This window comes from Apium graveolens, chromosome 11 (genome assembly GCF_009905375.1).
Source record: "Apium graveolens cultivar Ventura chromosome 11, ASM990537v1, whole genome shotgun sequence".
Classification (NCBI taxonomy): domain Eukaryota; kingdom Viridiplantae; phylum Streptophyta; class Magnoliopsida; order Apiales; family Apiaceae; genus Apium; species Apium graveolens.
The window spans coordinates 6,925,959-6,940,207 of record NC_133657.1 but is presented as its reverse complement, the minus strand read 5'-3'; the positions used below and the strand labels follow the sequence as shown (position 1 = coordinate 6,940,207).

Here is a 14,249-nt window from a genome sequence, read left to right as displayed (position 1 = left end):
TGGATATTCTTGGACATTTTCCCATGGCCACAGCTCAAAGGAAGTTCATGATTATAGCTATAGATTATTTCACTAAGTGGATTGAAGCTAAACCTTTAGCCAAGATCACAACTAAGCAGGTTACACAATTCCTGTAGGAAAATATCATGTGTAGATATGGAATTTCCCGTATCCTGGTCACCGATAATGGAACACAGTTCAACAACGAAGAGTTCATAAAGTATTGCGAGGAGAATGAGATCGAGTTGCGATTTACCTCCGTAGCTCATCGTATAATTTTAGATGGGCTGAAGAAAAGGATCAAGAAATCCAGGAATAATTAGGTGGATGAAATACTCTCAATACTTTGGGCTTATCGGACTACTTGTAGAGTCACAACCGGAGCAACGCCCTTTATGTTGGCATATGGAGCAGAGGTGGTTATTCCTGTGGAAATATCACACTCACCTCCCAGAATCCAAGCATATAATGAAGAAGAAAATGAGGAAGGGAAAAGACTAGCCCTGGACCTAATTGATGAAGTACGAGATGCGGCGCACACAAAGATTATGGAATATCAGAAAAAAGCCTCTTTTTACTATAACCTAGGGGTGAAAGAGAGATTCTTCAAGCAAGGAGATTTGGTCCTTAGGAAGGTGGAAGCATCTGGAATAGGGCAGAAAGGAAAACTCACCCCAAACTGGGAAGGGACGTACAGGGTTAAGAGCGTTCAAGGAAGAGGATCTTATAAGTTGGACACCATGGATGGGGAGGAAGTACCTCGGACTTGGCATGATCGAAACCTGAAAGTTTACTACCTATAGCTTGTACTTACTATAGTAGTACCAAGGTTCAAAAGCACCTTGAAGCTTTGCTTGCTTAGGATTTTATATATCATTATTAGTAGGATTTACGTTTTAGTTCATGACTATTAAGGTTTGAACTCATTTTATAAAAGGTTTTGAAAAACCAAGATATATATTCTTAAAGTTGAAATTATTTCAAACTTTGGAAAGACAAGTTATAATAACGATTGGTTTACTTAGCAAGATTCATGCTTTGATAGGGATGCCATTAGTAACATTAATAAGTCTGTTATATCCATCTGTTTTCAGTCTTGTTTCTATTATTCAATGCATGATTCTTAGAGCTGTGTGGTTCAAATAGCTAATCTATTAAAAAGCATATAAAGCAAAAGAAAATAACATAAGTAAGACCCCAAATTATAACAAAGTCAATTTCAAGAAGTATTTTACAAAATAAAGAAAATAAAAAAGCTAAACACTCGATTTAGGAGGTCTGGACTCCTCGAAGCCACTCTCTGAAGCCTCCTCTGAAGTCTCCTCAGATGTTTCCTGAGTTGGCCCTTCGGAAGTCTCCTCGGAAGTTTCCGCGGAAGTCTCCTCAGAACTATCCTCAGATGCCTTTGGAGGTGCTGGTCTTGGAGGCTCTTCCACTCTGGCCTTCTTCATATTAGGCTCGGCCTCTTCCTCAGAGGAGGATTCCTCTTCTCCGGAGCTGGACTCAGGCACTTTTCTTTTCTGACCTTGGCTCATGACTGGAGCCTTGGATGAAGAAGCTCCATAATCAGGAGAAGGGACTGATCGTTCCTCTTCACGAATAAGGTCCACGACCCTATCTGTTACTCCCCCCAGCCTTGGGATCTTAAGGGGGCAAGGGAAGGATTCTGTCTCAAGCATTTCCGGGTATTATGCTTGAATGGCCTCAACCGCAGCATCCCAGCCTTCCTTATAGCTCATGGGGTGAGTAAGGGCATCATGCTCCTCTATAAGGTCTTTGAACTCCTGAGTATCCATCCAAGCGTCGAAACTTTTTTCTTTTTCATCATTTAAAATGACAATTTTGGCCCGAGCAGTCTCCAAGTCAGAAGTGGAAGAGGCAAGCTGGGACTTGAGGCTCTCGACTTGTTCATTGGCCTCCTCGAGCTTCTTGGTGGTGTCATCATAAGCCACCTTCTAAGCCTTAGCTTGATGAAGCGCCCCTTGGAAGTGGACATTTTCCTAAAAGAAAAGGAAGTAAAAGAAACGAAAGTTTCAGCTAAGAGAAGAAAGTAAATAAAGAAAAGGGGAAAAACAACAACGAGTTACCGTCGCCATAGCCTGAGCGCCAAACAGCTCATTGGATTCCAAGTCCCGTTGAAAGACAAAATCCTGGTAGTCTACTGGAGATATTGACTGAAGCGACCATTCTTTAGCATGCTTTATATTTCCGACAATCGTGTCTTTTCCCCGAATTCCCCATGTCGGCTGGAAGAAGGCCCCTGGCTTTTGTTTAGTACGCAGGGGTTGGCTGGGGCCTTCCTCATCCCCTTCTCGCTCCTGAAGTAGAAACTCAGGGAAGCGATCACTTAGGCGCGGGTCCTTGAAAACTCTCCCAGCCCTTTTCATTCTCGTGGTTTCCAAGTCCTTGGGCTTGGTCGCCTCTACAATCTTTTCAGCCACTGCATGAAGGATTAAAAGTCAGTTGAAACTAGAAAAGGATCAAGCCAAATATGCAAAAGAAGAAAGATAAAGTTATAATTACTTTTCATAGGGACGAGAGAAAGGCCGTGCTCTACCAGAACCGTCTTCTTGATAAGGTCCCTGGAGGGAGATGTCCCGTTATCCTGGGTAAGGAGATTGAATGTTGTCGTCTCTTCCTCAGACAACACAATGTCGTTGGGGCTCCCATCGACCACTTGCCCGAATGACGAACGAAAGAGTGTGCCCCAATCGTCGCCTTCCCAAACCAAGTACAAAAACTCTTTTTTCCACCCCATATTGTTATCCGGGATGGACCTCCCATTTACTATATGTAGGATTGTTGGGCGTTGATTCAGACTAACCCATCCTGGATTCTTATCAGGGCTATTCTTAAACTGAAAAATCTTTCTGAACACAGCAACTGTTGGGGGCACATTGTGACAAGAAGCAAAGAATCAACCTCCATGCATTCGGGAGTTGGCAAGGGTTGATCCCGACATCTGCTAATAGAACAGGAATAAAAGGGTGAAAGGGGAACCTAATACCTGCCCTTATGGTGTCCCTGAAAACGCATAAAACATCTTTCTTCCAGTGGCAAGTCCTATCTGCCGGACCTGCAAGAACAAGCTTGTAGGGCTCTTTGACCCTGAATGCGAGCCTCAGTTTCTCTAGCTCCTTCGTATCATAGAACGTGTTGACGTGGTCAAAAACGTCCAAATGAGCATCAGATGGATACTCATCCCCCCGGGTATTGATCATATCGATCAAAGAGGAATACCTTGATTGTAACTACCGGGAAATTTACGTTGTATTATATCATATTTATAATAAAATATGTGTATTAATATGTCAGTTATGTGTGATTATCTGTTAAACCCTAATTGTTATATGCTACGTGTATTCTGTATCATTTCTGTATTTTTAAGGTATTTTTCAGATGTTTTATATCGTATTCAAAGGTTTCATTTGAAACGCTTTGCAACCCAAATAATGATTTTAAAGCCAGTATTTCAAATAAAATAATGGGCCTTATTTTTCATCAAACGGCTTTTACAATCGCAATATTCTGAACATCTAGATATTTTATAAATTTTCTCATTTTACGAAAAATGACTTTTCCGGGCCCCATTGGGTGTTAAAAACCCCACAAAAATCACATTTTTATTTTTATAAAATTATAGGACTTTTATTTATACCATTTCTTTGTATTTTTGAATTATTCACAATTTTTGGGAATTTTTGGTATATATATTGTATATATAAAATATTTATAAATTAAATTTTAATACCCAAAAATTATAAAAATTAGGGCCAAATATTTTTATTAAATGTATAATTAGCCCTTAATTTTATTTAGGAGTATTATTTTTCATACTATAAATATCCTGATTATTATTAATTAATTCATAATTCTGCAAATTAATTCCCAAATTCAGAAATTAGGGTTCTTGAGTTCTTGATTTCAAGCAAAGATTTGACAGTGATTCTGATCTCCAAATCAAACATGTGAGTACTCAATCGAAAGCTCTTGATCCCTACTTTCCAATTCTATCATCAATTTTATGTTTTATTACGTTGATTTTCAATTCATATTTTTAGGGTTTATGTTTGATTTAGGCGTTTTTGATTCTGGGGTTCTGGGTTGATTTTGATGCTTGGTATAATTTCCTGTACTTATTTACAATTGATTTGTGCTATTTAATTGATCGGAGTTATGTTCTAGATAGTAGTTCTTAGTTTCAAGTTTTTATCATTTTATTTTGATTCGTTTTTGAAGTTACATGATTCTGAGGTTATTTTGGTTATAGGGGTTTGATTGTGTATACTCTAAGCTTTATTTTAAGCTATAGATTGTAATTTTCTGTGTACGAACGAAGCAAAACGGAGTTTGGCCGGAAAAATTTTTGGTTTGATCGGAAAATTGGTTCTAGTGATTTTCAGGTTGTGTTGTTGGTTTGGTTGTGTTGCTGGTGAGATTCTGAGTGAAATTCATATAAAAATCGATTCGAATGGTGGTGTTTTGACCCCGACTGGAGTTCGCCGGACTTGGACATCGAGCTCGCCGGCGTTGTTACGTTTTTGGCCGGAGAGGGCGACTGAGGTGACGGAGCTGAAGGAGAATGGCAGGGTTGTGTTGCTGCAGCCACATGGAATTGAACGGAACAAAAATCTTGCAGAACCAATGACCTGTACGTTCGAATTGGGCTCGCCGGAAACAGCTCGCCGGCGCCGGTTTCTGGGCAGAACGGCGGCTGTTCTTCAGCGACCCGAAAACCCGGGTTCCAACCCGTTTTCCTGAGATTATTGACCCGAGTTTGATCCTAGAATTCCCAACCTGACTTCCAGAATTCTGTTTCTGCAAATTTTATTAATTAATTATATTTTAGTATATTAAAATCAGTTTTTAATAATTATAAAAATCAAATAAAAATTAGATTTAAAAATTTAAAATAGTTTTGTAAATAATGTTTGAATTATTTTATTAATTTAGAAATTTGAATTTAATTATTTATTTAATTACTTAATTATTTATCTAATTATTTATTAGTTATCTAATTGATTAATAATTAGGTAATTAATTAATAATTAGGTAATTAATTAATAAATAAGGATTAAATAATACGATTAATAATCCGATAATTAGTGAATATTACGTGTAACTCGTATCTATACGAATAGTGATTCAATAATTAAAAATTATTATTCGAACGATAATTATTCGAAGAATACCGTAATAATTATTCGTATCGTATGATTAAATATCGATAATCGATTGAATCGTATAAATTGTAATAATAAATTATGATTAATCCTAATAATTAGGGATTAATTATTTTAAATTATTAAATAATTATTTATTAATTATTTATTTGTTATGTATTTATTAAATATTTAAGAAGTGATTAATTATTTCGATAATTAATCACATAATTTTCAATAAATCATAACTTCTTCGTTTTAACTCCTAAAATTATAAAAAAATTATTTTTGACTTTGATTTTCTTAAATAATTATTTAAAAAAAATTACTTTAGGATTTAAAAGGTTATAATAATTATTTATATTGAATAATAAATTGAATTATAAGTGTTTAATTGATAATAATTCAACCGTTAACCCGATTCGAGTGAAACGAAAGCCATTTAACTCAGAAAAATGAATTCTTTTTATTAAAAATAATATAAAGACCTAATTTCTTCTCAAAATTAGTTGACTTTATTAATTGCTTGATTATCAGTCGAAATACGCGCCGAGACGAGTTCGAAAAATTCTGGAAAAATGGGAAATGAAGCAGAAGGTGATCAACGGAACAATCAGCGAGTCGATTGATTCTAAAAATTATTTTAACTATAAAAATGATTATGTGCTTATGTGATTATATGTATTATATGGTTAATCGAGTCTTACTTGCTTATATGTAATATAAGAGTCAGTTATAAGCGCATGGGTAGATAATAGGAACGAAATGAAGTCAATTCAAGATGTAAATTAAAGTACAAGATGACTTAATCAGTCTATTTTGCTAACAGAAGCTAAGCCAGCAAGGCAGGTCAAGTAAGGGATAGACAGAAGTGATTTAATTGCAGTAAGTCGCGCAGAAGGCAAGTTTCTTCCCTATTCTAATTTCAGAATAGTAATATTCATTTCAAATTCTTATTACGCTTGTATTCCTTTAATTTCTTTATTCATATCTCAGTTCGATTCTTGAATTATTCTTTTCAATTGAATTTATTATTCATATTCCAATTGTTACTCACAATTATTGATATATTCTGGTGATTAGAATATACCAAAGCATATCGATTGTTCCGGTTGCTATTCCAGGGACTGGATAACACTAATTTTTGGGATTAAGTCTACTTAATCCTAAGGATCGGGACATAACCGGATCCTTGAAACGGGCCGTAGTGCCTGGGTGCCCGACGGGATCTATATAGTGAGATATAGATCTGCACTGTATCCTGACTGATCAGCAGGGTATAGTTGTGAACTTGAGTCCAGTTTAGTTCGTTTACATTCACCAGTAATGGCCTTCTTTCGATTCTTATGAGGTTATATCTTTGCAGATATACCTGGGTTACGGATTCAATTATAATGCTTTAGCACTGTTTATATTTTGTGGACTTGTTGAGCAATTTTGGCTCACCCCTTTTTGTTGTTATTCACCTTATTGTTTTCAGTTAAGAAGGAATATGAAACCTATCAGGACACGAGTGGTAAAGAAGCGGGTCAAGCCTCGGGATCCTCTCATACCCAAGGTGTTGATCCCAATTCAGAAAGAAAGCTTTGAGTTGCCCGAGCAGGTGGAGTGTTGATAGATAGTACGTGTGTTTGAATAAAAACTGAACTTAGTTTAAAAATAAATTAGACGATGGTTTGTAATAAAGAGAGTTTGTGAGATTTTAAATGTTGGTTTGTAATAAAATAGTTAGTGGTTCTTGTTTTCATACTTCAACCTAAAAAGGTCATGGTTAGTGAGAAAGGGGTTTAATTTCATTTCTTTATTATTCATTAATAAGCTTGTACAGGTTTGGTGATTAGCTCGTAATCCCCAGACTTATACCCTGGGTCTGGAGGGCGTGACAGTTTGGCATCAGAGCTGTAGGTTTGGTCCCTGAAAACAAGAACATTAGGATTAAGATAGGATAGAGAGATCACATATGATAGGGATAGTCAGATTAGGAAAAATAGTGTTAGGATTTAGGTCAGATTAGAATAGGAAAGTATAAATCTTAGAATTATTTAGTGACCTTTTCTTTTCTTTGGTATATTATCAGATGGCATCTTCTGGTTATTCTGGATCTTCCGAGAGGACAGTCATTGGGCCAGCAGCACCAGTTATACCTCCAGTATCTGAGTATATGTTTCCTCCTCTACCACCTCCACCACCATTGCCACAGGAGCCGGTACCACCAGTTTAGGGGATAGTTCATGACCCCATAGAGATGTTTGATCCTTTTGAGTTCTTCGAGCCGATAGTTCCTTTACCTATTGAGTATCAGTTTATACCAGGTATTGAGCAGGAATTACCACCACTACCATTGTTACCTCCTATACCAGTGCATGCCCCAGAGCCGGACATAGTTCAGATGATTCCAGTCGAGGGGATGGGAGAGCATGATGTGGATCTACAGTTAGGTTTACCATAGCCGGGTGCAGGTATTCCGAGGGTTCCTTCCCAGGAGTCAGTAGGTCAGATTGTTCAGCCGTATATGGTACCATACCATGAGTATAGAGTTATGAGGGATGATATGGAGTATTGGCGGACACAGTGTCGAGAGATTATGCATCTGTTTGATCAGAGGGACAAAGGACCGTTAGCAGCCCTACAGCCAGATTACTACATGAGGCAGCGACTACAGTCAGTATTGATGAGCGCTACTTGGGAGCTTGATGAGTTGACCCATGATGGACCTCCTTCTTTTGCAGAGTTCTATCGGATATTCCGCTTGGCACAGACTTTAGTCCAGACACTTAGAGAGGAGCTTAGGCGTATTCCGCCTGGGTTCTGAGATGGTTTGAAACGATGACTCCAGAGTACATGTGTATATAGAGGCAGCATAGTATAACCTAGTGAGTAGTGTGTATGTGTGTATCAGTAGTTTAACTTGTAGTAGTAGTTTAACTTATAGCGATAGTGTGACTTGTAGCCGTAGTGATGACCAGTAGCCCGAGACTTTTTGTATCAAGCATTTACACCTGAAGCTGGTGTCACATATATATATATATAAACTAAACTTTTCAAATATCTTTTATTTAAATTTCAGTCTTTCTAGTTTTACAGCATTTACTTTCACTTTATTGCTTTACAGTCTTTTATACTATAATTCTTGTTGAAAAAAAAAGAGAGAGAAAGAAACAGAAAAGAAAAAGAATAAACATTTTATTTAACTGTTTACATTTCTAGTTTTTACATTTAGTAACTGTTTTCTTTAAATAAACCATGTTATTAATACAGGATAAATTGTTTCCATCACATACTGTCAATTGTTTATTAAACTGTTAAATAAATATCACCTGTTTTATTATCAGAAAAAGATGGCACCAAAAAGAAAGACTAGGGCTGAGACCTCTAACAATAATTCTGAAGGCCAGACTAATGAAACCATGAACCAAATGTTCCATCTGATGCAACAACAGATGGTAATGATGCAGCAGCAGATGCAGCATCAGCAACAGCAGATACAACAACAAATGTTACCACAACCACCTCGTCCTGAGCCTCAACCTGTTGTTACTTTTAAGCAGTTTCAGTCAGTTAAACCTCCAGAATTTGGTGGGTCTACTGATCCTATTAAAGCTACCACCTGGTTAAAGGAAATAGAGAAAGCTTTTGTACTAGTGAAGGTAGGTGAGGACCAGAAGACTGATTTTGCTAGTTACTTGTTGAAGGGAGAGGCAAATTATTGGTGGGAATCTAAAAAGGCTTTAGAAGGTGAAGATGTTATTGCTTGGGATAGGTTCAAAGAATTATTTTTAGAGAAGCATTTTCCTCGCTACGTAAGAAATCAGATGCAGATAAAGTTTTTAGAGCTGAAGCAGGGAAGTATGTCTGTGACAAAGTATGAAGCCAAATTTAATGAGTTGGCTAGGTTTGTTCCGGAACAGGTTGACACTGAAGAGAAACGAGTGCAGAGATTTCAAGAGGGATTACGACCATGGATACGCGGACAAGTTGCAGTTTTTGAATTAGCAACATATACCACTGTAGTCCAGAAAGCTTTGATCATTGAAGGGGAAAGTGAAAGATCTCAACGAGACAGAGGACAGGGAAGTTTCCAAGACCGTTTCAGCAGGAAGCCGGGATTTCAAGCCCGGGCAAATTTGAATTTCAAAAGGATAGGACAGGGTACACAAAAAGCAGGTAATCGTTTCCAAACCTCCAAATAACAGGGAATTGTTAAGATTCCAGTGCCATATTGCAAAACTTGTGGACGCAAGCATACCGACGTATGTATTAAAGCAGATGTGACATGTTTTAAATGCAAGCAGAAAGGGCACTACTCTAACGAATGTCCAACAGGAAAAACAGCAGAAATCACTTGCTATCAATGCGGGAAGAAAGGGCATATCGCTAGGAATTGTAAAGGACCAGCAATGGCAGCCAGTATTCCGAAAGTATTGGCATTACCTCCGCCACCGCCGCCAAATCAACCCAGAGCAAGGACTTTTAACATGACCATGAAAGAAGCTGTACAGAATCCAAGTGTGATTGCAGGTACGCTTTTGGTGAACTCCGTAGATTCAAAAGTATTAATTGATTCTGGAGCTACCCGTTCATTTATTTCTGAAGAATTTCTTGATAAGTTACATTGTGAAATGGAATGGTTGGGCGAGACGTTAATTATAAAATTAGCGAATGACGACCAAGTTCCAGTAGATCGAGTATGTCCTGCGTGTGATGTAGAAATAGCTGGACATCATTTCTCTGTAAACTTAATTCCTTTTAAGCTAGGAGAATTTGATGTGATTTTGGGAATGGATTGGTTAGCGTATCATAAGGCTCAAATAGATTATGCGAATAAGAAAGTGAAATTGCGAACTGCGGAAAATGCAACGGTAATATTTAAAGGCGAAAAATAGCGGAAGAAATTTCTCACCGTGATGCAGACCAAACGATTGCTTCGACAAGGATGTGAGGCGTACATAGCTTACGTGTTAGATACTGAAAAAGGAAGTCCTAGAATAGAAGACATTCCAGTTGTATGTGAGTATCCGGACGTCTTTCCAGACGAGCTTCCAGGGTTACCTCCAGATCGAGAAATCGAGTTCACGATTGATCTAGCACCAGGTACAGAACCAGTTTCGAAAGCTCCGTATCGAATGGCTCCAGTCGAGATGAAGGAATTGTCAACGCAACTGCAAGATCTTCTAGACCGAGGCATTATACGACCTAGTGTATCCCCATGAGGTGCACCAGTGTTATTTGTGAAGAAGAAGGATGGCAGTATGCGATTATGCATCGACTATCGAGAGTTGAATAAACTCACTATCAAGAACAAGTATCCTTTACCGAGAATCGACGATTTGTTCGATCAGCTAAAAGGAGCGGCATGGTTTTCAAAGATAGATTTGCGATCAGGCTACCATCAATTGAAGATTAAAGCTGAAGATATTCCTAAGACTGCGTTTCGCACGAGATATGGACATTATGAGTTTCTTGTAATGGCATTCGGTTTGACAAACGCGCCAGCTGCATTCATGGATTTGATGAACAGGATATTCAAGAAATATTTGGACACGTTTGTAATTGTATTCATTGATGACATTTTGATTTACTCCGAGACAGAAGAAGAGCATGCAGAACACTTGAGGATAGTTTTGGAAATCCTGAGGAAAGAGCAATTATACGCAAAATTCTCAAAATGTGAATTCTGGTTAAGAGAAGTACAATTTCTAGGGCATATCATCAGTAGAGAAGGCATCCAAGTCGATCCAGCAAAGATTGAAGTTGTGTTGAACTGGGAACGACCAAAGACACCAACAGAAGTTCGAAGTTTCTTGGGATTGGCAGGATATTATCGAAGGTTTGTTAAAGATTTTGCGAAAATAGCAACACCGTTGACCAAGTTAACTCGAAAAAGTGAAAAGTTTGAATGGAATGATAAGTGTGAAGAAAGTTTTAAAGAGTTAAAGAACCGGTGGGTGACCGCACCAATACTGGTATTGCCAGACGAGCAAGGGAATTTCGTTATTTTCAGCGACGCTTTGTATCGCGGGCTAGGATGTGTATTGATGCAACACGATAACGTCATCGCATATGCTTCGAGACAACTTAAACCTCATGAACAGAAATATCCTACGCATGATCTGGAATTGGCAGCGATTGTATTTGCATTGAAGCTTTGGAGACATTATCTCTACGGTGAAAGATGCGAAATCTACACGGATCATAAAAGTCTGAAGTATATCTTTACACAAAAGGAACTGAACATGCGACAACGTCGATGGCTAGAATTGATAAAGGATTATGATGTTACAATCAGTTATCATCCAGGAAAAGCAAATGTTGTAGCGGATGCGTTGAGCAGGAAAGAAAGATTGATTTGGTTAACTTCATGCGAAGAATTGGCCAAGGAATTCGACAAATTGGAAATCGAGATTCGTGTTCCCAATGAATCTGCAGAAGCTATCTACACTATGACTTTCCAACCGGAATTGTTAGAGAAGATTCGCCGCTGTCAAGATGAAGTGATGAGTCAAGATGATGACCTGACGGGAGAAGAGATCACAACTCAGAAAGATAGTGAAGGAATTTTACGCTTTGCGTCGAGAATCTGGATCCCTAATGTGGTAGAATTAAAAGAAGAAATAATGCGAGATGCGCATAATTTGAAGTATTCCATTCATCCAGGAAGTACAAAAATGTATCGCGATCTGAAAGAAAACTTCTGGTGGCCGAACATGAAAAAGGAAATAGCAGAATGGGTGAGTAAGTGCTACACATGCCAGCGAGTTAAAGCGGAACATCAACGTCCGAGCGGGTTATTGCAACCGTTAGACATTCCAGAATGGAAATGGGAACATCTAGCGATGGATTTTGTGGTAGGACTACCAAGGACTAAGGCAAATCATGATGCGATATGGGTAATCATTGACAGACTTACAAAGTCGACACATTTTCTACCAATTAACGAAAGATTTTTGCTCGACAAATTAGTGCACATGTATCTTAAAGAAATTATGATGCGACATGGAGTTCCAATATCTATCGTGTCTGATCGAGATCCTCGTTTCAATTCAAGATTTTGGAGACAATTTCAAGAATGCCTTGGAACGAAATTAAACATGAGTACCGCTTATCATCCGCAAACCGACGGGCAAAGTGAAAGAACTATCCAAACGATTGAAGACATGTTACGAGTTTGTGCGATCGATTTTGAAGGCAGCTGGGATGAACATTTACCTCTGGTGGAATTTTCTTATAATAACAGCTATCACGCCAGCATTGGAATGCCACCGTATGAAGCACTATATGGGAGAAAATGCAGATCACCAGTACACTGGGATGAAGTTGGAGAACGCAAAATTTTGGGTCCAGAATTAATTCAGCAAACAAAGGAAAAGATTGAACTTATTCGGAAATGACTCGATGCAGCGCAAAACAGGCAACGCAAATACGCAGACCAAGCACGGAAGGATATGGACTATCAGGAAGGAGAACACGTATTACTTAAAATATCGCCATGGAAAGGATTGACTAGATTTAGCAATAAGGGTAAATTGAAGCCACGATATGTCGGACCATTTGAAATTTCGAAGAAAGTAGGAAAGCTTGCATACGAATTAGCTTTACCGCCTCATATGCAACATATTCACAATGTGTTTCACGTGTCAATGCTTAAGCGATATAATCCTGATTCTAGGCATGTAATAGAGTATGTACCGATAGATATCCAACCTGATTTGTCTTTTGTAGAGCAGCCGGTAAGAATTTTAGATTGGCGAGAGAAAGTGTTGAGAAATAAGTCTGTATATTTAGTGCGAGTGTTGTGGAGAAATCCTATGGTTGAAGAATCAACCTGGGAACTTGAAAGTAAAATGTTAGAGAAATACCCTCATTTGTTTTCATAGAAGATTCTGAGGACAGAATCCTATTAAGGGGGGGAGAATGTAACGATCGGGAAATTTACGTTGTATTATATCATATTTATAATAAAATATGTGTATTAATATGTCAGTTATGTGTGATTATCTGTTAAACCCTAATTATTACATGCTACGTGTATTCTGTATCATTTCTGTATTTTTAAGGTATTTTTCAGATGTTTTATATCGTATTCAAAGGTTTCATTTGAAACGCTTTGCAATCCAAATAATGATTTTAAAGCCAGTATTTCAAATAAAATAATGGGCCTTATTTTTCATCAAACGGCTTTTATAATCGCAATATTCTGAACATCTAGATATTTTATAAATTTTCTCGTTTTACGAAAAATGACTTTTCCGGGCCCCATTGGGTGTTAAAAACCCCACAAAAATCACATTTTTATTTTTATAAAATTATAGGACTTTTATTTATACCATTTTTTTGTATTTTTGAATTATTCACAATTTTTGGGAATTTTTGGTATATATATTGTATATATAAAATATTTATAAATTAAATTTTAATACCCAAAAATTATAAAAATTAGGGCCAAATATTTTTATTAAATGTATAATTAGCCCTTAATTTTATTTAGGAGTATTATTTTTCATACTATAAATACCCTGATTATTATTAATTAATTCATAATTCTGCAAATTAATTCCCAAATTCAGAAATTAGGGTTCTTGAGTTCTTGATTTCAAGCAAAGATTTGACAGTGATTCTGATCTCCAAATCAAACATGTGAGTACTCAATCGAAAGCTCTTGATCCCTACTTTCCAATTCAATCATCAATTTTGTGTTTTATTACGTTGATTTTCAATTCATATTTTTAGGGTTTATGTTTGATTTAGGCGTTTTTGATTCTGGGGTTCTGGGTTGATTTTGATGCTTGGTATAGTTTCCTGTACTTATTTACAATTGATTTGTGCTATTTAATTGATCGGAGTTATGTTCTAGATAGTAGTTCTTAGTTTCAAGTTTTTATCATTTTATTTTGATTCGTTTTTGAAGTTACATGATTCTGAGGTTATTTTGGTTATAGGGGTTTGATTGTGTATACTCTAAGCTTTATTTTAAGCTATAGATTGTAATTTTCTGTGTACGAACGAAGCAAAACGGAGTTTGGTCGGAAAAATTTCTTGGTTTGATCGGAAAATTGGTTCTAGTGATTATCAGGTTGTGTTGTTGGTTTG

The 14,249-nt window shown here is 37.2% G+C and overlaps 1 protein-coding gene across 1 annotated transcript; it reads left to right on the top strand.

Annotated features, from left to right (window-relative positions):
• The first annotated feature begins 395 nt into the window (after positions 1–395).
• LOC141695292 (uncharacterized) lies at positions 396–803 on the top strand. The gene has a single exon (XM_074499550.1). It carries the CDS (start codon positions 396–398, stop codon positions 801–803), a length of 408 nt encoding a protein of 135 aa, XP_074355651.1.
• The last annotated feature ends 13,446 nt before the right edge of the window (positions 804–14,249 follow it).

Excerpts from the sequence above, each read along its gene's own strand:
- LOC141695292 (XM_074499550.1), top strand. The coding sequence starts at position 396 with ATGTTGGCATATGGAGCAGAGGTGGTTATTCCTGTGGAAATATCACAC.